The sequence below is a fragment of the Canis lupus genome, chromosome 3 (genome assembly GCF_048164855.1).
Source record: "Canis lupus baileyi chromosome 3, mCanLup2.hap1, whole genome shotgun sequence".
NCBI classification, from domain to species: Eukaryota; Metazoa; Chordata; class Mammalia; order Carnivora; family Canidae; genus Canis; species Canis lupus.
The window spans coordinates 18,861,942-18,887,568 of NC_132840.1; the positions used below are offsets into that span (position 1 = coordinate 18,861,942).

The 25,627-nt window shown below is 48.4% G+C and overlaps 1 protein-coding gene across 6 annotated transcripts in view; it reads left to right on the top strand.

Annotated features, from left to right (window-relative positions):
* Positions 1–25,627, top strand: part of PLCG2 (phospholipase C gamma 2) — a 173,983-nt gene that overhangs the window by 133,724 nt on the left and 14,632 nt on the right. For all 6 annotated transcript variants that reach the window (XM_072819422.1, XM_072819419.1, XM_072819424.1 and 3 more), the window contains 9 exons: positions 3,160–3,256; positions 4,563–4,629; positions 5,668–5,825; positions 9,394–9,496; positions 10,796–11,005; positions 12,326–12,471; positions 13,238–13,352; positions 14,162–14,329; positions 19,956–20,044. In XM_072819422.1, coding sequence (XP_072675523.1) covers positions 3,160–3,256; positions 4,563–4,629; positions 5,668–5,825; positions 9,394–9,496; positions 10,796–11,005; positions 12,326–12,471; positions 13,238–13,352; positions 14,162–14,329; positions 19,956–20,044 — 1,153 coding nt within the window. The remainder of the gene's footprint in view (positions 1–3,159; positions 3,257–4,562; positions 4,630–5,667; positions 5,826–9,393; positions 9,497–10,795; positions 11,006–12,325; positions 12,472–13,237; positions 13,353–14,161; positions 14,330–19,955; positions 20,045–25,627) is intronic.

The window sequence follows — 25,627 nt, forward strand, 5'->3', positions numbered from 1 at the left end:
TGCCCGTCACCCATTCACCCCCATGTTCTATGCTATTTTAGTTATAATAGCACCTACCACCTCCTGACGCCTTCCGCCTGTGCTAATTGCTTTCATACATGGTCTAACCAGATGGTCATTACAACCCTCAGAGTTGACTATGCATATCCTCACTAACAGAAAGAGCAAATAGGGCTTTCCAAGATTGTACAGCTACTAACTGGGGCAGGCTCTTCCTATTACTCGAGCCTCTATGTTATTTTATATTAAAATTCTTATGCTATTGCTTGGTCTTGTGCAGTGGCCCCACCCTGGCTTGAAGCAGGGACATTTTTAGACTAGAGGTACCTAGATGTGTACCAGAGTTCAGTTACCTCTGCTCCCTTTCCACCTGGGAAAAAAAATTTGCTGCCCATCCCTAAGTCCTGGGTAGGTGGTTTGCAGGATTCTTTTCTTTTCTTTTTTAAGATTTTATTTATCTATTCATGAGAGACACACAGAGAGAAAGGGAGAGGCAGAGACGCAGGCAGAGGGAGAAACAGGCTTCATGCTGGAAGCCCGACGTGGGACTCGATCCCCGGTCCCCAGGATCAGGCCCTGGGCCAAAGGTGGCGCTAAACCGCTGAGCACCCGGGCTGCCCATTGCAGGATTATTTCTTACTGTAATGCAACAAGTACCTGCAAGATAGCTGGACCTGACTTAGAAATCTGAATGGCAGCTTGAATCAAGTGCTTCTTTGTGTCAAGAACCATTTAAACACTTCATCTGAAATAGCTCATTTAAACCCACACAGTGACCCTGAAAGGCTACCTGCATTTTACAGATGAGGAAACAGAGGCATAGACAGGTACACTAACTTGGCCAGGGCCACACAGCAGGCTGAGATTTGAATCCAGGCCTTCTGACTCCAAAGCCGATACTTCTCTAACTTGACTCATGTACAAGGTTTAGGGGCTTTCTTTCTTTTTTTCTTCCTTTTCTTTTTTTTTTTTTTCTTAAAGATTTTATTGATTTATTCATGAGAGATAGAGAGAGACAGAGACATAGAGGGAGAAGCAGGCTCCCTGAGGGGAGCCTGATGCGAGATCTGATCCCTGGACCCCAGGATTATGCCCTGAGCTGAAGGCAGATGCTCAACCACTGAACCACCGAGATAACTCGGTTCAGGGGTTTTCAAAGTTTTTTTGTTTGCTTATTTGTTTTTTTGAGCATGCCGTCTTTCTAATCCACATCTTATCTGGGTCCCCCAAGTAAAAAAAAAAAAAAAGAAAAGGGAGGTAACAACAGAGTGATGTGCTAAAGCTACAGGTGGGGGCCTGGAGCTCCTGTCTGCCCCCCTCAGCCGCCCCCCCCCCCCCCCCCGTAGCCCTGGAGCTCCTGCCTGTAGGCTCCCACCCTCAGCTTGCCAACCATGATGTTCACCTGCCTCTCCCTGAGGGCCATGGCCAGAGTCTGGGTCTCCCCTGGACCCATGATGCCCCTTTCTGTACCCTGCCTCTGTTGGGGTCCTGGTTCTGTTTGTGTGGGTGACTTTTACCAAGTTGTGAGTAGATCTCTTTAAATCACATTCTTTTCCATGTGTGAAATAGCCTCATGCCTTTTCACATGTCTCATGTGGAGTGCTCTCAATTTCCAGGGCTCCTGAGATGGGGTGAGGGCCTGGTGTAAGTGCCTTTGGTGACAGGCTCTGGGCAAACTGCCCACTGAGATCCCCTCATTTCTTTCACTTTAGTGGCAATAGGACCACCTAGTGGCTGCATCAGCCACTTTGTGTGCATCCGCTCAGCCTAGCTCCAATACGGCTGAGGCATTTTTGTCCAAACTGGGATGCGTTTTAGAGCAAAAGGAATGCTATTGTTAATAATTATCCCTGGACAACAGGTATGAACTTAGTTCTGGGCAAACGGTACATATGGTCACCCGGGATATGGCCAGTCTTTGCCTGAAAGGGGTCTGGAGAGTCTGGCAGTCCTATTTCCGCCAGGCCACGGGATAGTCGGTCCTCACTCTGCTTGCTCAGATCAACAAACATTCACTAAATGCTTCCCACCACCCCAGAGTACTGATTTGATTAAAGTAGAGAAAGATCTCCCATAGCAGGGAAGACAGAAGTAGAAGCTAGAATAAAGGTACAGACTGCCTCCACATCTGTGGGGAACAGATCCCACAGGAGCACGGAGGAAGAACACTCAGCCCAGGCAGCAGTCAGGGAAGGCTCCCTGGAAGAGGCATGCCTGAGCTGAGTCTCAAATGGTTAGTTAGGGACAAGCTGAATACAAAGGACATGGACCATGGCGTGGAAGCAAGACAAAAGGGTGGGGGCAACAGGCTCTCTGGGATGAGCGTCAAGTGTGAGTCTTAGAGAGGCAGGTCCAAGAGTCTCTGGGGGCAGGCGAAAGCATCTAGGCTTGATTTTGAAGGCTTTGGGAGCTGAGTGGGTGTGGCACGATCAGAGACGCATTCTGGAAAGAGCCCCCTGGCTGCAGAGGGTGCCCACAGGTGGGCAGTTGGAGGGAGTGGCCTTGCGTGCCTAGACACTACTTTGGGGGAAAAACCTAAGAGGGCACCACAGGTTGGTGGAGTGGAGATACATAGATCAGTTACGTCCCTTGTTATCATTGCTGTCACAGAGGAAAGGAGGAGGGTGGGGGGGGCAGTATTTTAGTCGAGTAGTAAGAACTAACAGTATTTGAGCACTTACTGTGTACTTCAGGCGCTGTCAAGAACACTCCGCATATGTGGAATCCTCTGGTCCCAGTAAAATCCTTTGAGGGGGGCACTGGGATTATTCCCATTTTACAGTTGGTGCTGGAGCTGGAATTTGGTTGCAGGCTGTCTAGCTCCAGAACCTTCCTTATCTCGCACTCTTAGCTCTAAGTTCACAGCCCTCCCTGCAGTGGCGTTGAGCCTGCACTAGACTTGAGCATTTGCCTCCGATATCCCCCTAAAGCGTTGAAAACTTTTGGTGTCTTTGACCAAACATTAGAATCACATTCTGGGGAGGACACTGACCCTCCACTCACTCATCGCTCATTAAAAGAAGCAGAGGAGCACTTTGAAATGCTCCATTGTCACAGATAATGATCACCACCTCCAGCCGCCTTTCCCCCACCAGCGGAGGTGAGGGATCGTTAACACCTGCCCACGAAGGCCCCCCAGTGCCCTCTGTTTTCATCTAGGTGGAAGGGGGACTATGGAACCAGAATCCAGCAGTACTTCCCATCCAATTACGTCGAGGACATTTCAACGGTCGACGTGGAGGAGCTGGAGAAGCAGGTGAGTGTGGGCCACCGCACGGGGAGACCTGCCGATCCTGTTCTCGGAGGAATCCGCGGAGCCGTCTCAGCAGGACGTGCTACTCACGCGGTCATGTGGTCCCTGCGGAGCAGTCCCAGTTGTCGTGGGTAAAAGTCACTGCGACAAGCCTGTCATGTTTTAATCACGTTGTGCTGGGCTGGAAGGCTTTGCATAGGCCGGAGGATTCCCTCTGGAGTGAAAATGGCCAAACGGGGAGTTTGTCCTTTGCTTAAAGCAGCTTGCAAATGAAACACATTTAGTTTGGCCGCCAGACATTCCGGACGTGCCTGGTGTGAGTAAGCAGGTGGCCGTACGCGGCGGCGGATCGAGGCCCTCCTGGTGACATCGCAAACCTGGTTTCCGTTCCCTGGCCTCTCTTCCCCGGAGGACTCAGAGCATCCGCTGTTAGGTGACAGCGCTGTCCCAAGGATGGGCTCTTTGTAAGAAGGATCCCAGAGGCCTTCTGGAGCCCAAGACATTTCCTGAGGGACTTAGGGCAGGCGTGGAAGACCGCATGGAGTAAAGGACATTTGAGCCTTAGAAGTCAAGTGAGAGATCAGTAGCCAGACCTGCAGAAGGGGATTCCAGGTGGGGATGCAGCCTAAGCGAAGGTGTGGTGCTAGGAATGTGGCTGTGCTCAGCGTGCCGGGCCCAAGGCAGGGATGCGGCCCTCACCCCTACAGCCAGCGTTACTCTGGTGGAGGGGTGGGGGTGAGGGTCACACGGGCAGCGGCCAGATACAGTTCAGCCAGCTGTCCCAAGGACAAGATATTCTCTGTGCACCCAGACCCTGGGATGCGTCAAAACAGGCAGTGGGAGGTGGAGCTGCCAGGCCGGCCAGGGCCTGGAAAGCCTTAAAGCAGATCCTATAGCCTGGGCATGTCGCCCCGCCCCTAGGACATGGGAAGCCGCAGAAGGTTCTTGAGCTGGGCTTTAGGAGGCTAGATGGTCCCCGTTCATAATAATGTCAGAATAAGGGTTTAGAATGTTTTTTTGAAGCCAGATCCATGGAAGTGCTTCAAAACCTGTTCTCAAATTCACTGGGCTCATTTTTACAGACTGGAAAATGAACCACTGAACCTGCTGGCACCTGCTCACTGCTGGGTCCCCGTCAGCAACATGCTTCATTATTTAGCGCTCTCCCCACGGGTGTATCCTGTAATGAAAATGCATTTTAAACAGTTCCACAGGCAGTGTCTCTGCTAAACGGTGTGCCTTGGAAAACTGGTTGTCTTTTTATTATTCCCGTTAAGACTAACGTGAGTTATGTCTTGTTTCTTTGCAGATTATTGAAGACAATCCCTTAGGGTCTCTTTGTAGGGGAATACTGGATCTCAATACCTATAACGTTGGTACGTGTACACATAGTCTGAGCATGGATTCCCACCCACGTCCCCCGCAGCCTAGTGTCAGGAGTGCCCTGGGCAGGGAGGGTCTGCAGTCCATCAGTCTGTGAGCCCATGAGTCTGGGCCAGACGAGGAAAGCCAGCCCCTCTGTGACCATGGGACCTGGCTGGGGTCCCACGGCAAGTTAAGAGATGGAGAAGGGGCTGAGGTATTCGGGGCTGGGCCTTCACCTACTGCTCTTACATTGTCTGCATTATATTTTCAGAGCACAGGCCTATAGCTCAGGGGTTACAAGGAGGGAGCTTAGAATCAGGTTAATTTGAGCCACAGCTTTGTCACTACCAGCTTCATATGACCTTCCGTGTGTTACTTTCCCTCAGTGAGTCTGTTCCTTCTCCTGTAACATAAGTATAAAAAGAGTAGCACCTCTGAAAGGTTGTGATTAAATGAGATAGAGTGCATATAATCCGCTTAAAATATTGCCTAACACACAAGGCTCAGAGATCTTAGCCAATGATATTCAGCAGATCATTTCTCCTCTCCTGGCCTTTTCTTTCTAGAAAATATTTTCTCTGCGGAGAGAGTCTCTCGCATGCCTGTCTCCTAGCTCTTGGTGGCTGCTGTGCTCCTGGGTTTGTGGCTACAGCACTCCAGGGGCCATCTTTCCTGTGTCTCTGTTTCAAATTTCCCCTCTCCTTTCTCTGGTACAGAGACTAGTTCTTGGACTGGGAAGATCTTATCTTAAGATCCTTAAGGATCTCTGCAAGCATCTCATTTCCAAGGAAGGTCACATTCCCAGGTATGGGGGTTAGGATGCAGACATAAGGTCTCAGAGAACACGACTCAGCCCATTCCGGCTCTCCGGCTGTGATGTAGGGGAAGAGGCCAGACCCCACCTGCCACCAGGCAGACAGCCCGGTCACTGCGGACCAGAACTGTAGCAGCGGCACTTTGGCTGCATACGTGAGAAAGGCGGCGGGGCAGTGTGAAGGCTGGCCTTTCTGACTCAGGCTGCTCAGGACTTTCACTGTTGTCTCCCAAAGTGAAAGCCCCCCAGGGGAAAAACCAGAAGCCATTCGTGTTTATCCTGGAGCCCAAGAAGCAAGGCGACCCCCCGGTGGAGTTTGCCACGGACAAGGTGGAGGAGCTCTTTGAGTGGTTTCAGAGCATCCGGGAGATCACCTGGAAGATAGACACCAAGGTAGGCACCGGGCTCAGCTGGGCTCATTTGGTGGAGGAGGCGGGGGTCAGCCGGGTGGTCTGGGCAGCGGGAGGGGCAGGCCCAGGGCCGCCCAGAACTCAGGGAAGACGTAGAGTGGGTTTGGGCAACAGGTGTGCCAGTCATCGTGGAGCGGACAGGTATACTGGCAGTCACCTGGGAAGCACAGTCTAGTTCGAACCTTCAGAAGGCTCAGTGGGTGTGGAGTGCTCAGTGATATTTGGGGCCCGTCTGACCCTGCATATCTTAACAAGAAGCGTTGTTTCTCACTTTGAATGTTTTCTTGTTGGTAAACGTCGTTCAAAGCAACCTGGGTCCTTCCCCGTGGCACACGCGGCCTGAGCTCACCTCCCAGGACCCGCAGTGCGGCAGTGGGGCCTTGTGCTTGATAGGACCCCATTGTGTTCCAACACTAGCGTATACTCTCAGGGAGGAACTTCTCCCCCAGATGGGAAGGAATACTTCAGGGTTTATCCTAACTGGAGCACTGGTATTAGGTTGGAGGGGTTTTGAGAAGGGTGATGTTCTGGGTAAGAACAGCAGGTTTAGAATGAGGCAGGGCTGGACCCCAGCAAATAACCACGTCTCTGGGCCTCTGCTTTCTGGTCTGTAAGGTGGACCAATACCATAGTCACAGGATGCAGGGAGGATGAAATGAAATGATTCCTGAAGGAGACCAGGCCCCGTGCCTGACATCTAGCAGGAGTCAGGGACAGTCTCTCTGTCTTGCCAGGAGGGCCGAGGCCAGTGGTACCATATCTCAGATGATGGAGCAAGGCACCTTCTGCTCTATTTTGTGCCTTTCCACAGGCCCTGGTGCTTCTAAGGCAGATCTTGACCCAAAGAACTGATTTCTAAGCTTTCTCAGGACCTCATGGGTTCCTTTGCTGACAGTTGATGATAAGTCTCCCGCCTCCAGAGTCCTGGGAGGGTCACTCCCTGGGGCCTGGTCATTTCTTCCTCCTTGGTGGAGGGCGGGCCTCACATCTTGGCTGGTCTCACTTACCCTGGAGTGAAGTCATCTACTTTAGAAGGGTTTCTGCTGCGGTTGGGCGGATGGGCATCTTTCCTGGCAGGGCTTGCCCTCTCCCTGTCCCCGAGTCTAGTCAGAGGCCTTACCTTCTTCCCCAGGCTTGTCACACCCTCTCCAGGCACGTGGGACGGACCATGAGCTGGGGGGCCAGCATAGCTGGGCCTGTTTCTGCAGCTGGGGGCAGCTCCTCTCTGCCCTCCTGTTCCTCTGCTGTGGCCCGGGGCAGGGCAGGGGGTGTGGAGTCAGACACCCTGGTCCTGGGGTGCATGTTCTCCTTGTTGATTGAACGGTCGTCATCGTGCTCTGGATGGCACCATCAGCTGGCATGTGACATGACCCTCCTGGGCGTGTTCTAGTATTTGGGATTTCTGCCCCCGCTGAGAGCAGAGAGAGCCCTTAGCCGGTGTGCCTGCAGACCTTGTTCTCAGGCACCCAAGCCTGAGGATGGAGGGTGGGGCTTAGAGGGGAAGGATGCACAGTGGGTCCTGGCGTTCTCACTAGAGAGAAATGCACCTTTACTGAGAGGCTCTCCCCTCCCCACGTGAAGGGTTCTGAAATCAAGCCTGGCTCTGCAAGGCTCCTGGTCTCCGCCTTGGTTTGCATTCCTCTTTCACTGTTTTTTTTTTACATCTGCTCATTCTATTATGTGTGAAGGGGAAGAAAACAGGTCAGCGGAACCCACCAATTCCTTCCCTTCTGGGGACAGCCAGCTGTGGGAGCAAGGGATCCCTCACCCCCTCCCCCCCGCCCCCCAACCCCCGGCCCTTGGGAAACCCACGCGGTGAACGCTCAGCTCACTGCCGGCCGCTCTGCTCTTGGCCACACAGCCTTACAGTCCCCATGTGTCCCTGGCCCCCTGCTCCGGGCTCTTGTGATTTTACCATGGATGCCCAAAGACCGGTCACCAAGATCTGTCTAGGTTAGTTTCCAGAGCCTGACCAGTGAAGTGGGCTGTAAGATCAAATTCTGAGACTGCCCCATGGGTTAAACCTGTAGGCCTGAGGAGTAATGGTTACACGATTATGAAGAAGTAGGATATCTTTTCATCTTGAACAGATGTTTTCTGCTAAGGTTGGGGAAAAAGGGACACCCCCTGACTTGTCATAGTTCTATGCTTTGTTGAGGCCAAATTTCCATAATTCCAAGTAGAACGTGTCCCACCCGCCCTTGTTTTATGCAATTCTGTTGACCTTAGGGGCACGCATGTGCAGGGCAGTCAGAGTAGCCACCGTTTGTGGCCTTCCACACACCTGGTGGGGGGCCCTAAGGGGGGAGTACTCTAGTTAGCCAGCCTCATTTTATAGTTGTGGAAACTGAGGCATAGAGAGATTATATGATGTGCTCACTGGGCACAGAGGGCCAGCTTTTGAACTCATGCTGGATTCCAGTTCCTGCTGTCATAATCAGGTGGGACAAAGCCTTTCTCACCAGGTCACCACCTGTCACTTGAACGCCTGCTACCTCCACGTGTCTCTGTGAGGACAGCTCTAGGCACTAGTGGTGAATGGCACCATTCCTTTCCTACTCCTGGCTAGAGTTATCCAGGAAAGCTTCCTGGAAAAGGAATGATTTGGGTAGAGGCCAGAAGCAGGAGGTAATCTCGTGGACTGGCAGAGGAAAGATGACAAGGGTACAGGATAAGGGGCAGGAGGTCACTGCTGTGGTTCAGGGGGACCCTGGAGATGAAATCTGGGTCATTTTAGAAAAAATCTTCTCTAGGAGATGATGTGCTGACAAGAGTGAGGCCGAGTGTAGAGGCATCTGGTCTTCTCACTGGCCCGCTGTGGAGTGTGATTCAACCCTGTGTGCTGAAGTTTCTTTGCAAAATGGACACAAGTTCTACCTCTCGGGGGAGGTGGAGGCTACCCTAAGTAATATCCATCATGTACTTAGCGTGTGATGCCCAAAGCTGAGCAGCTCTATATATAATTGTCTCTCCAAGCTCCCCCTTTTCCAGTGGGAGGAAGAGTCAGGATTTGGTGAGACCTGGGAGAGTTGGCCTGGTTCGGGGTGAAGCAAGTACTCATCCTTACACAGTGGACATCTGGTGGATAGTGCATCCTCCAAGGGGAAACGGCACATGGCTTGGGGCCTGGAGAGAGCCTGTGTCGAGAGCTATGAACGGTGAAGGCAGAGGCCCACTGCAGGGAAGAAGGTATAGGGAACAGCAAGTTCTAACAAGGGTGTGCAGCACCCATGAGGATGTGGGGTCATGGGTTTGGAGAACCCTAAGAGTATGGTTGTAGGGAAATGGATGAGAGCAGAAGGTTGAGAAGAGTGGGATGCTGACAGAGGGGACCCCACCCCCATTCTTGGAAGCTGGGTCCAGGTAGACCCCAGTTCTGGGTGGAAACAGCGTAGGAATTTTGGAAGGCAGGAGAGGAGGGGCAGGGCAAAGGAAAGCTTCCATGTGTTTAAAGGATCTGAACCCTCAGGAAGCCAGAAGGGGGCAAATGGGTCCCGGGGAGGAGAATGTGGGCCAGCCTCGGGGCTGACGTGGGGGGCTGCTTCCAACAGGAGAACAACATGAAGTACTGGGAGAAGAACCAGTCCATCGCCATCGAGCTCTCGGACCTGGTCGTCTACTGCAAGCCAACCAGCAAGACCAAGGACAATTTAGGTACCGTCTCCCCTGGCTTTGCCCCCTGCGTTCATTGAAAACCCTGCTTTCCTTTTGAGTCAAGTGCCGTCAGAAGGCAAGATGAGAGCAGCTCCTGCTCCTTTCCAACTGCTCTTTAAGCAGGAGCCTCCCCTCGAGTTTGTCCTCAGGATGGATGTGCAGCTGAATCAGGCCCTTCTGGTATTTTCGGGAGAAAAACTCTTGCAGGAGGTTCATTAGTCTCCCCCTCCTGCTTTAAGGGGTTACAGCAAGCTTCGTGGCTAAAGCCAGCACCTGTTTGTTTGCTCGCAGTCCTGGCAGCTAGAAGTCCAACTTCAGTGTCACTGGGCTGAAGTCCAAGTGCTGACCTGCTCCGTCCAGAGGTTCTAGGGGAGAGCCGCGCCTTGCCTCTTCTGGTGGCTGCCAGCATTCCTTGGCTTGTGGTCAAAAGTCTCTACCTCTCTAATACACAGACCCTACGTCTAGGGCCCAGATGATCTCCCCATTTCAGGCTCTTTAATCATATCTGCAAAGTCCCTTTGCCGGATAAGTTACACAGAATAAGCTCCAGGAATCAGGACCTGGAGGTCCCTGGAGGCCATTCAGCTTGCCAGAAGCATTCAAAAATGAATCTTCTCAAATTCTCCAAAGGAGCAAGTTTTTGACTTCCTAAGAGCCTGTTCATATTTTCTTCCCCCTTTCTTTGATCTTAAGAGTCTGTGATTCCAGGACAGAGGACCAGAGAAACAGCATTGAAAACTAGTTACCAGTGACTGGGCAGCTGGTCCCTCGGTTCCTCCGGCAGAGCTCTGAACTGGGCTCCACCAGACTCAGCGCGTTTAGGGGCTGGCCACCACAGCTGCACGTTCCTGTACCTCTCCTCCCACCCCTCCCTGTAGAGACAGTCCCTCCTCTCCCATCCCTGCCTGCAGGTAGCAGCAGGTGGTGCCTGGCTCCCTCATTTTGTGTCCACAGCATCTTTAATCAGGAAGCCAGGTCCTGAGCTCTCCCCTCCTGCTGATTGCCATGGCCATCCCTGTAACTGTACCAACTTTGGTGTTTTCGGGTACAAGGCTGGTGGGGGTTTTAGTCAAGACGTAAATTACACTAATCCTAGACCAAAAGGGCTGTGGGAATGCTGGGATCCTCGGAGGCAAGGGCCCATAGCGGTACCACTTATGGCAGTAGCATCAGCACCATGGGACTGTCTTGCCTCTGAGGTCCCCGGTTTCAGTTTACAACCCATGCGTCCAGCCGTTGCAGCAGGCGTTGAGAAAGTGCATCAGACAGCATAAACGGTGACTCCCTCTCTGTGTGCAGAAAACCCTGACTTCCGAGAAATCCGGTCCTTTGTGGAGACAAAGGCAGACAGTGTCGTCAGACAGAAACCCGTTGACCTCCTGAAGTACAATCAGAAGGGCCTGACCCGTGTTTACCCGAAGGGACAGAGGGTGGACTCCTCCAACTACGACCCCTTTCGCCTCTGGCTGTGCGGCTCCCAGATGGTGGCACTCAATTTCCAGACTCCAGGTAAAGGAGCGTGGATGGTGGCATCATTCCAGGCATGGTCAGCTGAGGCCACCAGCATGACCTGCTGTCCCAGATCTGTCAGGGCTCACCAAGCATGCTAGCGTGAGGCCCAGCAGCTGGAGTCAGAGAGTGGCATTTGTATCTGGCAGGTTCTGTGATGGCAGGTGACTGACCGGAGCAGGGTGGCTTAAGAGAGAAAGGAGATACTTGAGCTCATGTATTGAAAAAATCCAGGAGTTCTGGGAAAAAAATCCAACTGAGCTTCAGGTACAGCTGGATCCAGGTGTTCAATGGCTATCTTCAGGGAACTCTTCTCCTGGCCCATCCTTCTTTGAGGGCTTCATGCTCATACTCTTTTGGAGGTGTTCACTGCTGAGAAAATTCAACACGTAAAACTTTTACACCAATGGCAGCATAAATCACAGCGCTGTGCTCTTTTGTTGAGGGACATATTCATCAGTAGTCTCCTTTATACTGTTTTAACGCCTGTGTAGGATTCCATTGAATGGAAACCTAATCTATTTAACAGGTGTCCCGCCAAGGCACTTCCCTCATTTGCTATTACAGATGGCCCTGTCCTCTGTAAGCTTACGTGAGCACTGCTTCACAGATGGGGGCATCCAGCGTCCAGATGGAACACTCAGAGTGCAGGCCGGGTCCTCCAGCATTGGCACGTGGGCCAGCTTTCCTGAGGAGACCCACAGGACACCTGCACCCTGTAGTTCCTGAGCTCAGACGCCTCACCAGACAGTCCTCCAGAGAAACTATGGGGTGGGAAGGCAAATTGGGAAGATGTTTGAATACACCTTTCCAGCGTGACTTCACCAACCTGGTTTTATCCGACTTTTCAATCTTGGTGCATCAGATAGGTACAAATTGACGTCCCGTTACAGGTAAGGCTTCCCTTATTAGGAGGGAGGTGAACCAGTTTTCCATGTATTTAGGAAGTATTTTCTCTTATGCAAACTGTTCCTGCTCCTTTCCTAATCTCGCCAATGGGGTACAGGTATTTATAGCAACATTATCAGATCGCTTTCGTGTGTGGATCTTTCCCGGCATTTTAGTTAAAGTGATTTTTTTTTTTCCTGCAGTCTTACGTGAAATTTAAAAATCAACTCTCAAAAAAGAGATTTAAGAAATTTTGAGCTTTGAGTAGGTTTTAGTGTCAGAATGGTGTTCACCAGTTGGGATTTTTTTGAGATGCATAACTTAACAACTGCCTGAAATTATTTTTGGAGACAGGTATAAATCACTCCCCACCTAGCACCGCTGGCCCAAGAGGCTACGTTTCTTACAGCTGCAGTTCCCTTTCCTTCTCAGACAAGTATATGCAGATGAATCACGCCTTGTTCTCACTCAATGGGCGAACGGGCTACGTCCTACAGCCTGAGAGCATGAGGACGGAGAAGTATGACCCCATGCCACCTGAGTCCCAGAGGAAGATCCTGATGACTCTGTCAGTCAAGGTAACTCAGGCCCCTCTGCCTAGTGACACCTGTCATCTTGTTGAAACCATCGACACCCAGTCATTGTTTCAGGATCTGAATTACAGTGCACCCTAGGGTCCTAGGGAGGGGACTTGTTCACCTCCCCATGTGACCTGGCGGGGTGAGGTATGAATTAATCTCTTGCTGGCTTCAGCAGGGTCTCAGTGAGGTCAGCCTCCAGCCAGAGGAAGAGGGAAATCATGAGAAATGGCCATTCATGGAGTAGAGAGTGTGTCTCACCAGTGGCCAGTTTTAGGGGGTGAAAATGGTTAACATGTTCTCTGAAAGTTGGATGAATTGTCTCTTTATAAGACTTCTGGAAACTATGCAAGGTAGAGATTTGAAATGCATTTATCATACGATTAAGGAAGAAAAAATGCTGCATATGTAATGAAAAGCCTTTTTTTTTTTTTTTTTTTTAAACAAAAGGCCAATTACAAAAACTACCACTTTGTCCTCTGTTCTTTCCTGGGCTGTCTCTGGAGGTAGTGTGGGCACAGGTGTGTGCGTGTCTGTGCTCAGGGGTGATGGCATGAGGGTTCCGATCCCACTTGTCCTTTGCACTCACTCTCCCAGGAAGCAGTGGGGTGTCCACTGCAGGGGGTGGTCAGGGCTGGCTTGGCCCCCCCTAGGGTCTGACTCCAGCCCCCAGGCTGAGCTCTGTGACACACCACCCGCACAGGATGTGCCCATGTTTCCCAGGATGGATCGGGGACAATTCTAGTACCTACCTTTGGTGTCCTAGGTTCTTGGGGCTCGCCATCTCCCCAAACTTGGACGAAGTATCGCGTGTCCCTTTGTGGAGGTGGAAATTTGTGGAGCTGAATATGACAACAACAAGTTTAAGACAACAGTCGTGAGTAAGTTGCATCATGTTGGGGGTTTTGTGTATCTTTATTGTCCAGGTCTTTTCCTTCATCTCTCATGCCTGCTCTGGTTCAGCTCGGGGAGGGGGGAACACAGGGCCCCATGATTAACCAGTGAAACTGGTACCTGGGACTGTTCTGGGCCATGAAGCCGGGATGGTCCTCTTTGGGACCCCTGCGCCCTTTATCTATTGTGTCCAAGGCTAAGCAGCAGAGACACAGAGCGTGTGGCTAACCCACAGGCAGCCCCCTAACCTGGTCATTTTATCCCATAGAGGGAAGTGAGGCTCAGAGAAATGTTTGCTCTTCCATTTGAAGCCAGGAGGAAATGGTCCATGTTTTAACGCCTGGGATCACTGCTCCTGTTGAAAGGCAGCCTGATGAACAACTCATGTGCGCACCAGTGAAATGGGCATTTCACAGGGGGTGGCTGGTTCACCCTCTTGAAAGAGCCAGACCCATTTCCCCGTGGGCGAGTGGTGCAGCTCCCCTCTCTGTGATTGTGATCTCTTCCAAACCTACCTGTTCCTGCTATAGCTCCCCCTCCTTCCATACTCCAGGGAGCCGCGGTGGGAACTGTAGCAAGGGGACGTGGTCTCCTTTCTGCGCTTACTAAGGATCAGACCTGTGACAGCAGCTTTACCAGGATTGCTCCTGGAAAAAGTATTTCTTAGGTCTTGGCATAGATGCATATTTATAGGGCTGCTAAGGAGACTCAAAGCCCCTCTAGGGATAATAGAGGTGATTTTACTAGGAGGAGGCTGGACAGAAGTAGCCTCTGCTGAGCCTTGATCTCCTTCCAGATGACAATGGCCTAAGCCCTGTTTGGGCTCCAACACAGGAGAAAGTGACCTTTGAAATTTACGACCCCAACCTGGCGTTTCTGCGCTTTGTGGTCTATGAGGAAGATATGTTCAGTGACCCCAATTTCCTTGCTCACGCCACTTACCCCATCAAAGGAATCAAATCAGGTAAGACGTTTTAATTAAGGTGTTTGCTTTGGGCTAGCATTTCCTTCGGTCTGTGCCGCTGCCTTTAGAAAGAATGAAGAAGCATTTCCCCCTGGTTTTTATTAAATTGTTGCAGAATGGACTGGGTGACTTGGACAGCTGATCACGTGGTTGTCACCATGCACTGGCACATGCACTAGGAGAGGCGGGGATCCTGGGCCCTTCACACTCAGGCCTCTGTGTGCAAAACTGGATTATTAGTTGCTTGTCTGCCTGACAGTAGCTTGGTCTCCTCTTGAAAGGCTAGGGGCTTTCGTGATTCATCTCCTGCTCTGCCTGGCTGGCACTGTGCCCTGGTGGGAAGACCAGGGCCCTGAGCACCTGTGAGTCACAGTCTCAGATCTGCCTCTTCCCACGTCATCAGAGCTTCACCTTCCTATTCCGTAAAATTGGAATGGTTGATAAACTTCTTCCAGTTGTTGTGATTTTTCTTCTGTGCTGAACAAAACCCCTTCCTGCCTCGAGGAGGGCCATTTTGTGTCAGCCTACTGCCACGCCAAGCTGAGATGTATGACCAGCTATCTTATGAACAAAGAAACCAGAGAGCCTGGGTAGCTCAGTTGGTAAAGCGCCTGCCTTCAGCTCAGGTCATGATCTTGGGGTCCTGGGATCAAGCTCCATGTTGGGCTCCATTCTCTGTGGGGAGTCTCCTTCTCCCTCTGGCACACACTCATGCTCTCTCTCAAATAAAAATTTTTTAATGTATTTTTTTATTGGAGTTTGATTTGCCAACATATAGTATAACACCCAGTGCTCATCCCATCAAGTGCCCTCCTCAGTGCCCGTCACCCAGTTAGCCCCATCCCCCAACCCGCCTCCCCTTCCACTATCCCTTGTTCATTTCCTAGAGTTAGGAATCTCTCATGTTTTGTCGCCCTCTCTAATCAAATAAATAAAATCTTAAAAAAAAAATTAAGTCTCATCCCCCACAATGCAGTGAGATAGACCCCCAGAGAGGGGATTCAGGATGCATGAGCTTAGTGCTGCTTTGTAAATGTGGCTGCCCTCATCTTCTCTCTTGCTGCATTATGTGTAACGTTTGACAAACCTTCACCCGATGCTGAATCCCTTTTCCCCCTTCCTTAGTATTGCTGAGGCATGACACACAAGATCATAGATCCTTCTGGAGTCCTCATAGGTCACTGTTCCCCGAGGATCATTTTTCAAGAGAAACCAATCACTCATTTTCATGATTATACACCGATATAGTCTTTTTTTCTTGATGTCGTTTGGAAACCTTGTGTCTTGTTTTCTTTTCTTCTTTTTTTTTTTAACTTGAAACACATCAGATATTCCCTAAGTTTCTACCTTTCTTAATATCATAAGTCTGAGCATTTCCAGCACCTGCCTAACAGGGCATGTGTTTAGAGACTACAGGTCCCTGGGCTTGTGCCCAGGCTTCCCCTGGGGAGGGTCTGGGAGGGTGTAGGTTTATTAGCCAGCTCCTCAGCTGGCACTGCAAGAGGATGGAGCTCCACGCCTCATCTTATCACCCGGGAAACGAATTCCTAAGCAAAGGAGTAGATGAAGAACTTTAGAAACAGCCGTCCTCATAATTTTCTCTTAAGTATTCACCTGTAAGTCACTGAAGTCTGATCCTTGGTTCACCTGTCCACTCTGTCAGCTAATTTATTTTTTTAAAGATTTTATTTATTCATGAGAGACAGAGAGAGAGAGGCAGAGACACAGGCAGAGGGAGAAGCAGGCTCCATGCAGGGAGCGCAAAGAGGGACTCGATCCTAGGTCTCCAGGATCACGGCCTGGGCTGAAGGCGGTGCTAAACCGCTGAGCCACCCGGGCTGCCCATCTGTCAGCTGCTTTAAACCCAGCAAGGAAGCTGCAGTTTCATCATGTGCCCTTTTAGAATACCAAATAAATAAAGCTTAGGAGAGATTTCTTTTTATGGTAACGATGTTTGTTCTTAACCCACGTCCTCTGGACTCATCGTGTGCAGACAGGCAGCTCTGCTTTCATGATCTGGTTACCGTGTCCTCTTGAAGGACAAGCGATGGGAGTTTTGTGGTTGCTTCCAATGCCTGAGAGCAAGATCAGAGTTGATGAACCCTTCCCCTTCCCCTTACCTTACCAGCCACCAAATTGTGTCTGTTCATCTAGAAAATGCTAGGAGTTAGCTTGGAGAGATTTGAAATACAAAGAGCAGGGGCGCCTCAGTGGCTTGGTCGGTGAAGTGTCTGCCTTGGGTTCAGGTCCTGATCCCAGGGTCCCCCTGGTTGGGCTCCCTGCATGCAGGGAACATGCTTCTTCCTTTCCTCTCTCTCATGCTTTCTCTCTCTCAAATAAAATCTTTAAAAAACACACAAAGAGCAGATATCAGAGATGATGAAAAATGTGGCCTTCCTGCAGCTGTGAGCATGGTCAGTAAGGACCTTGTCTTGCTCCTGTGCCACTTCCAGCAAAGCCAGGCACATCCATATTCAGAGAAGGGATGAAATGAACAATCCCCTTGTGCATGAGGCATTGGGGACCTTCTGAACTCACAGATAGACTCTGCCCATTGTCATTAGGGATGCACTTAAGCTTTGGAGGCAGATGGAGCTCAGAAAGGAAGGAAAACATCATTTATTGTGTTCTGTGCCTTAAACGCTTTAATCCTTGCAACAATCCTGTGAAAGATTTTATCATCTCTGCTTTTTAAAACATGAGCACTTTGGGGCCTAGAGACATTAATTACCTTGCTCAAGGTCACACACCTGCAGGACCAGAGCTGGGCTACAGCCCCAGGAATGTGTGACCGTACACCCCACGTTTTTCTACGCCACAGGCCTCCCGTACTCCAAATAAGCCAAAATACTAAGTGTGCTGCAAAAGAGGTGTCTGCTTCCCTTTTGTCTGTGACACAACCCAAACCAACAAGGATAAAACAGAAGCAAACTGTTTCTGGTAAAATTGGGAAACACCTCTCCACACTAACCCCAAGATGCGTGAAGGCTGCTCACAACATGAGGCCTGGCCACTGAAAGGAGGGATGTGGGGATGGAGCTCACTTCTCCAAATCTGGAGCCACCTGCTGAGTGTCAGTTCTCAGCCAAAGGGCACTGCCATGTCCTTAGAGCACAGGGACTACCTGATAGTCTTCCCAGTACCATGGAGCGCTCAGCAGTCCAGTACATTCTGACAGCCCATCAGTACCTAGATGACTTCTTCCAGTGTCCACAGACCAGCTCTTAGAGATGCAGAATCTCAGCCCCACCCCAGGCCCTAATTCAAATCTGCATTTTAATAAGATTTCCCTGACATCAAACCTGGAAGAGCTGAGGCTAGACTGCAGGAATGCTGTAGGTCTCCATGCAAAAAACAAGCCAGAAAACCAAGAAAAATCACATCATCTAGAAGGGGAGAACAGGTTAGAAAACCTCACAAGTCATGGAAGGCAACGTCCACAAAATCCTCCAAGGAAAAGTCTGGGCTGAGAGTTTTATATACCCAGACGATCACTCAAATGTAAAATCAAAGAACAGATGTGTTAGAGTATGTGCCATCCGAGGTCATAGTGAAGAAAATGAGAGGCCAAGTTTAGCTAACAAAGACACTGGTAGAGGGACGCTTGGGTGGCTCAGCAGTTGAGCGTCTGCCTTTGGCCCGGGGTGTGATCCTGGAGACCCGGGATCAAGTCCCACATCAGGCTCCCTGCATGGAGCCTGCTTCTCCCTCTGCCTGTGTCTCTGTCTCTTTCTCTCTGTGTCTCTCATGAATAAATAAATAAAATCTTAAAAAAAAAAAACCACACTGATAGAGAAGTCCAGTAAAAAGGTGGTGAGCACTGGACATCTGAAATTGACACACAATGAAATGCACAAATTTTAAATCGGAAGAGCCCTGTCCACAAGTATTGAACTCCAGTTCATGAGATGCCTGCTGACGTATGCAGGGGGACGTGTACAGATGTCTTCACCTCCTTTTGAAATATATATACATACACCTGTATATTGGATGGAGAGTTGGGTACATGTGATTAAGAAAATGTAGTAAAAGGTTGATGGTAGGGATCTAGGTGGCCAGTATACAAGTGTTCCCTGAATATTACCTTCACTCTGCTGTAGGTGTGGAAACGTTATAGCCAAGTCTCCCTTTGTGGAAGAGTTATGGTTACAAAATGAAATACAATACAGCTCACCCTTGAACATTGTGGGGGTTGAGGGTGTCCATCCCTCAAGCAGTCAAAAAGCCACCTGTGATTTTTGACTCCCCCAAAACCTAACAGCCTATTGTTGACTAAGAAGCCTTGTAACAGTTAACACATACTTTGTATTTTATACCGTCTCCATAAAAGTGAGCTGGAGAACATGTTAAGAAAATACATGTACAGTACTATGCTTATGGGAAAAAAGTCTGTGTGTACAGTGGACCCGCACAGTTCAAACCTGTGTTGCTCAAGGGTCAACCGTATTATTTATACACAATATCCTGTAGAGATGATAATACAGCTTACCCAAATTAGGGGAAAGAAGGAGAGAGGAGGGGTAGGCTTGCAATCTGTGCATTGACTTCCTTACCTTAAGCAGTGGGAAGGGCGAGAGGGATTAGTCATACTAATAAATTCTGTTAAAGTTTCTCCAAGAGAAGTCAGAAGAATAATAGGAGAAGCCAGAACATGGATGGTGGAAGACACAGAGGAAACAGTGGGAGTGCCCTGAGGCAGGCATTGCTTGTCCTGGAGAATCAGAAGATAGAATGCAAATAAGAAGCTTTTGAGAGGAACTGGGGTCATATCATCTCCAAGATACGTTAAATTCCATATGGTTTGGACTGCTTGCGTTAGGGTACCATCGTTAGTGACTTAAAAGAAACCTAAGACTGTATCTTGGGAAGATACTGTTAAAAGTGATGCCTTCTGGAAGAAGGGATTTTGAATGAGTAGGAACAAGACTTTAATTTTACTTCATATTTGTTTAGACTAAATTAAAACAAGCAAACTAACCAGCCTTTGAGATGTGTTGTCTTAAACCTTACTTAATAGGGGAAAAATCACCTCTACTTGAACACTCCCCTCTAAATAATAAGAAACACTTAAATGAGTGTCCTAATTATAAATGGAGAAAGGCTTTCAAAGGAAGATCAATAGTGCTATGGACTGCCAAGGGAAAGATTTCCTCCTATTGGAAATCTTTAAGGATGAAACACCCTCCCTCCCCCACCCCCCATCCTATGCTTTGTAAAGGCAGACATAAAGGAGGGGATGCAAGGGTGCATTACTCCTTTGAGTCTTTTGGCCTCCGGAGTCAATTGTGACTTTTGGCCTTAAGGAATTGAACCACAGCTGCAGTCCCTCTAAAAGTGTGATGTTCTGTAGGTTTTGATTTTTTTCAAGTGAATCATTTTCATGTCTACACGGCCGCTATTTTTAACTCCACTTCTCTTTGTGGGCTTGTCATTCAGGGTTGCATTCTGGAGCCCCTCTCCCTAGCCATCAGGATGGGACTTCTGGTTTCTAGAAAGTCAGCCCCCAGCGTAGGTCACTGATTTACCTGCTCCTGGCACTGGACATGTGATCCCCGGGTACCCCCACGAAAGCTAAGGTCTGACATTAATGGCCTGTCTTTTGCCTTGTCTTTACATTCTGCTGCAGGATTCAGATCTGTTCCTCTGAAGAACGGGTACAGTGAAGACATTGAGCTGGCTTCCCTCCTGGTTTTCTGTGAGATGCAGCCAGTCCTGGTGAGTAAAGACACCCCAGTTGGGGTTTTCAGAGCTGTGTCTGCTGGTGGGGTGGAAATGTCCTCTGGGTACAGTTGTCTGGACTTAAACCCATTGGGAATTATCAAGTCAGACTTGACACATCATAGGAGAATTCCTCAGCTGTCCCAGGTTTTTCCTTCCAGCATTTCTTCCTTCTCAGAGAATGCTATACGATTCCTTGAGTAGGTCATATATTTGGAAAGGGTGAGGCTGTTTGGAAGTTCCTTATGGTTTCCTTGCAGCAAGTAGAGTTGGGCAAGATAATGCTTTTCTAGAGAAGCTCACCTTTCCTATTTGCTCCCCCACTCCCCTCATTGGTCTCGAGAGTCCCTTCAGAAGGGCCGAGAGCATCCACCAAGGTCTTGTCATGGCCTATGCTGGGGAAGGATGTTCACAGGGAGGGGCACTACTTTTGTCATCTCGGCTACTGGAAGAGCCTACCACTGTGGTCCTTTCGTTTTGTCAAGTCCTTGAAGATGCATGGTCTCTCCTTAGACTAACCAGTTTGGGGAGGGTTGGTGAGAAGGGCTTGGCCTTAGTGAATGCAGCATCAAGCTGGGATAGTTCATGTCTCGGGTTGGTAGGAGGATATCTGGATAAGTGATTTCAGAGCTTCACAATCCTCTTGATAGCCTCTCCCATAGAATGAAACCCACTTGGCATGTGTTTTTGTAAGATCCCATGATGCAGCCAATTCATTCTCCCAAGATCTTTCCATTTCCCTAACACAAAACTTAGCATGGGCTGAGTGAGTCCCACCCCACTTATCTTTGGTCACCCCACTTATCTTTGGAGAACCTAGAAAAACCATGGTTCTGGGCCCCAGCGTGCTGATGTGGGCTTGGTCAGTGCCCCTGGAAATGCATCTTCTTTTCTCTTCCTGGTTGTTCTCTGGGCAGAGAAATCACAGCCTCTAACTTGTTTTGGCTGTAAGAACTAAACGGGGATTTGGAAGTTGCTTATTTGGCAACTTCCAGAATAAAGCTGAGAACCATCCAATGGGGAAGGGAGATGGCAGGGGTGGAGATGCCTTTTCACAGCTGTCACCATAGTCCATGAAGTAAAAATTCATGGCCTCAGAGGAGAGAACATTAGGCTTTTCTGCAGAGCTGTCTGCCTTACATTTAGTTTTAGCAATCTTGATAGTTTTCTACTTCACAGAATTTATAAACATGGAAATGGAGGAGGGTGCAAAGCTAAGGAGGGACCGACAAAGCAGCAAAAGTAGGAAGCGGACACATAAAAGGCACAGTAGTTAGGGGGTCAGAGAACCTCAGTGACAGCCCGAGGGATCACTGGTGTTGGTATAAAATAGGCTCCTGATGACAATTGTGTCTTGAAAGGATCAGGTGATGGATAATGCACAGTTTTCCATTTTGAAACAAATTTTACTTGTCAATGCTTTAGACTAGGTCAAAATAAATGTTTCCATATGAACTTTATAGTGTTCACTTGAACCTGTAATTATGGATTAAAAAAAAAATCACTCTTTGTGGTTCTTACTGTGATAGTAGTGCTTGGTCCTGAAAGGACAACTGAGCTAGTAATCAAGTCCTTACTTAGAATGCCCAAGGCTTAATTACATGGCTCTTTTGTCAATTTATCACTAGTAAGACAGAGTCCTTTAAACAAGTCCATTAAAAAGACCTTGGCCAGAATACATTATTTTATATAATGGTTAAATGTACACGTGCATGTACACACAGCCCAGACTGTGCAAATTAGAATTTTATAATTTCTGAGAAGAGACGAGGAGGTAAAGTTAGCATTTGGTCTGATTCCTTCTCTCTCTAGGCCAGTGCTTCTTTATGGAAGTGTAAGAAAAATAATACAAATCTGTGTGTCTAGTTTCTTTTTAAAATTTTGGTATTCTTCATATTTGGGACCGGATTGTCCCTTGCAGCGAGGGGGGGGGGGGGCTGTCCCCTGCATTTGGAATGTGGAGCAGCATCCCTGCCCCCTGTGTAACAACCAGACTATCTTCAGACATTGTTCAATGTCCCTTGGTTGGCAAAATTGCATTAAGCGAAATTATAAACACTTTTCATACTGTTAATCTAATTTATTAGCATTTAAATGATGGGCAGGTTTTTCCATGGAGCGAACTGACCACTATTCTCCCGAGTTGAGCATTCATGAAATCTATTTACAAATAAGGCTTTCGTGAAATTCTTCATGTGATTATTATTTTCCTCCTTTAATTCAGAGTTATTTTCTTAGGATTGATTCCCAGATATGGAATCAGTTTTATTTATTTTTTAAAGATCTTATTTATTTGAGAGAGAGAACAGCATGAGCAGGGCGGGGGAGAGGCAGGGCAGAGGGAGAAGCAGGCTCCCTACAGGGAGCCCCAACATGAGTCTGATCCCAGGACCCCGGGATCACGAGCAGAACCGAAGGCAGACCCTTCACCGACTGAGCAGTTTATTTCGCAGGATGGCAAACCTGTAAAACTTGGAATCAGTAAGCTCGAAGACCCCTGGCTTAGTCAAGGATCTGTGATTCTGTTGCTGGGGGAAGGGGAACCAGCCCCATCCTGTCTGTGTACATAAAGGCCATCTGCAGACATTTCCTGGAAAAATGATATGATAAACTTGGTTTGAGATGGTGGTGGGACCCTATTGGTCTAGACATTGCTCTGCAAAGCTGTTGTAAACAACTTGGAAACATTAGAAATAACTTGGCAATACCAGCAGCAGAGAAACTTCTTAGTATATTTAAAGGAAAATATATTTATCTCAATTTGACTCCATGCAGGGAAGCGTCCTGTACGGGTGCTGTTTGGGACCTCACGGTAGAGCATGGCAAGGAGTGGGGGCAGGGCTTGGGGTGCCAGGGGAGTGTTAACTTGCCCAGATCTGCACTCTGAAGGGGTTTTGGCAGGAAAGGTGTCTGAGTTATGTGCAAATCTCATTTCAGCTGATGGTTTTTTAAGCTTTCATTCCACATCTGTCACCTGGTTCTCAGGCATTCACAGGTGCCATTTGGTGTGACAAGGAGTCTCTAGGGGGGCTGAGCTGGGGGGTGGGCTAGACCCCAGCTTTCTCCTTGCCCAAAGTCAAACCTTGTTTCATTTACTACTGTATCTCCTGTCATGCTAGGGAGAGACTGGTAAATAGCTTCACAAAAGACTGAGCCAGGGATTGATCCAGTGAGGGCTGGTTGGAACTTCAGGCTCCAGAAAACTCTCAATGAGCACTTCAAGCTGCTTCTGAAGAAGCCATTGATACATCACAATTGCTTTATCAATGCTCAGTCCTCTGCTCTGTTAGCTGTATATAGGGTGCACCAAAAAAAAATCCTTTCAACACTTTTATTACCTCCTACTCTTGACAAGTTGTAAAACGAAGGAAGGGAGGGGGTTGAAAAAAAAATCCCTATAAGCTACCTGCCTATAGCCACGGTTAGCATTTTGGCCTATTTCCTTTCATAGAATATGCATGCACATGTGCCCTTTATCTGCATCACAGATGACTTGAAGCATTTTTCTATGTTAGGATTTTCAAAGCCATCAATGCCTGTTTCATCAGATAAGGGTCCCTCGTTCCTTCACTCAGCCATTCTCCAGGTGATGGACAATTAGGGTGTTTGTACTTTTTTTATTCTATGAATAATGAAGGTCTTCATATAACCTTTTTTGATTAAAAATTATTTCCTAGGGCTTGATATTTAGTAATGGAATACTAAATCAGAAAGAAAGAAAGAAAGAAAGAAAGAAAGAAAGAAAGAAAGAAAGAAAGAAAAGAAAGAAGAAAGAAAGAAAGAAAGAAAGAAAGAAAGAAAGAAAGAAAGAAAGAAAGAAAGAAAGAAAGAAAGAAAGAAAGAAAGAAAGAAAGAAAGAAAGAAAGAAAGAAAGAAAGAAAGAAGGAGGGAGGGAGGGAGGGAGGGAGGAATGAATCCTACATCTTTTTGAAAGCATATTGAATTGTTCTCTGAAAGTAGTTTAAGTTGATGTATTTTATCCAGCCTTGCTGTTAATTGAAAAGGGTTTCCACTCAAATGATTTAAACTTGTGAGATTCAGAAGAATGGGACAGGAGAAAGTATGAAAACATGAATATTTATCCTAATCATCAATGGGCAAAGCTGGCAGTACCTGGGATCTTGTGAGTACTGATCCTACAGGCAGATGGTACTGGGTGGGAGCTAAGGAGTGGAAAGACCAGAATGCTGTGGTTCCCAGTGAGGGCTCGGCCGGAAGACATGTGTGAATCCCTCTGCAGAAGGGCTAGGTAGCCCATACTCTAAGACCCAGGATGGGGAGCCATACCCTGAGGCTGAGCTGGTCCTGGTTTTGGAAGATGGTGAAGATTGCCTTACAGTTGGGAAGACCCTCCTTATGCCTCAGCAGCTAGCGTTTGCCAGTTTGACCTCAAGGAGCAGAAATTTCTGTGTCTGCCACAAAGCTCCAACAACTTGATGTGACCATGAGCATGAAGTGGAAAAGGAAAAAAAAAAAGCTGGCACACGGCAGTAAGAGGAAGATAGACCCACATGGACTCCTGGTACAAGTGGCCGGCAGTTGAAGTTGAGCCATTGGAAGCATCCAAAGAAGAACCCTAACATATAGATCATAAAAACTTTCAAGGGTATCTAAGTAGAGTACTGAAAAGGGCTTTTGGAATTTGAAACAAAAACCTGATTTCTTGAATTAAAAAATGTAACATACATGCAGAGACCTGCATCAGTGACCCAACATATAACATGGAAGAAATGTCTCACAATCCAGAGCAATACCACCATGAAGTGGGCTCAGAGAACAGATTCAAAGGACCTACATGCAAGCATGTCCCCAAGAACAGAGTGGAACAGATGGGTGGGGAGCTATTAATGGAAGTTAATAGAGGGAACTTTCTCTTATTTGCTGCTCGAGAGGGTATACTTGATTCCTGGAAGGGATGAACAGAAAACACACCACATTCCAAAAGTTGTGGTCTAGTACAGGCAAACCTTGTTTTACTGGGCTCTGTAGGTACTGCATTTTTTACAGATTGAAAGTTTGTGGCAACCCTGTGTTGAGCAAGGGTAGTGGGCACCATTTTTCCAAAAGTATTTGCTCACTTCCTATCTCTGCTACTTTTTGGTAAAACTTTTATTATGGGGGTCTTTGATATTACTGTTTTAGTTGTCTTGGAGCATCAAGGACCACACCCATATAAGACAGCAGACTTAAATGTAGTGTGTGTTCTGACTGCCATTCCCTTATCTCTTTCCCTGACACACAGTATACTTCAGTTAGGCCAGCTGATAACCCTACAGTGGCCTTTACATGCTCAAGTGAAAGGAGTCCGTGGATGGGGCAAACTTTACTGTTATTTTTAAAAATTGCCATAGCTACCCCCAAACTTCAGTAGCCACCACACTGATAGTAAGATTGAAGACCCTCCACCAACAAAAAGATTGACTTGCTGAAACCTCAGATAATGGTGATCATTTTTTGACAACAAAGTATTTTTATGTTTTAAAGATTTTACTATCTGTTAGAGAGCGCACATGCATGAGCAAGGGGGGAGGGTAAAGAGAGGGAGAAGCAGGCTCCCCACTGAGCAGGGAGCCCAATGCG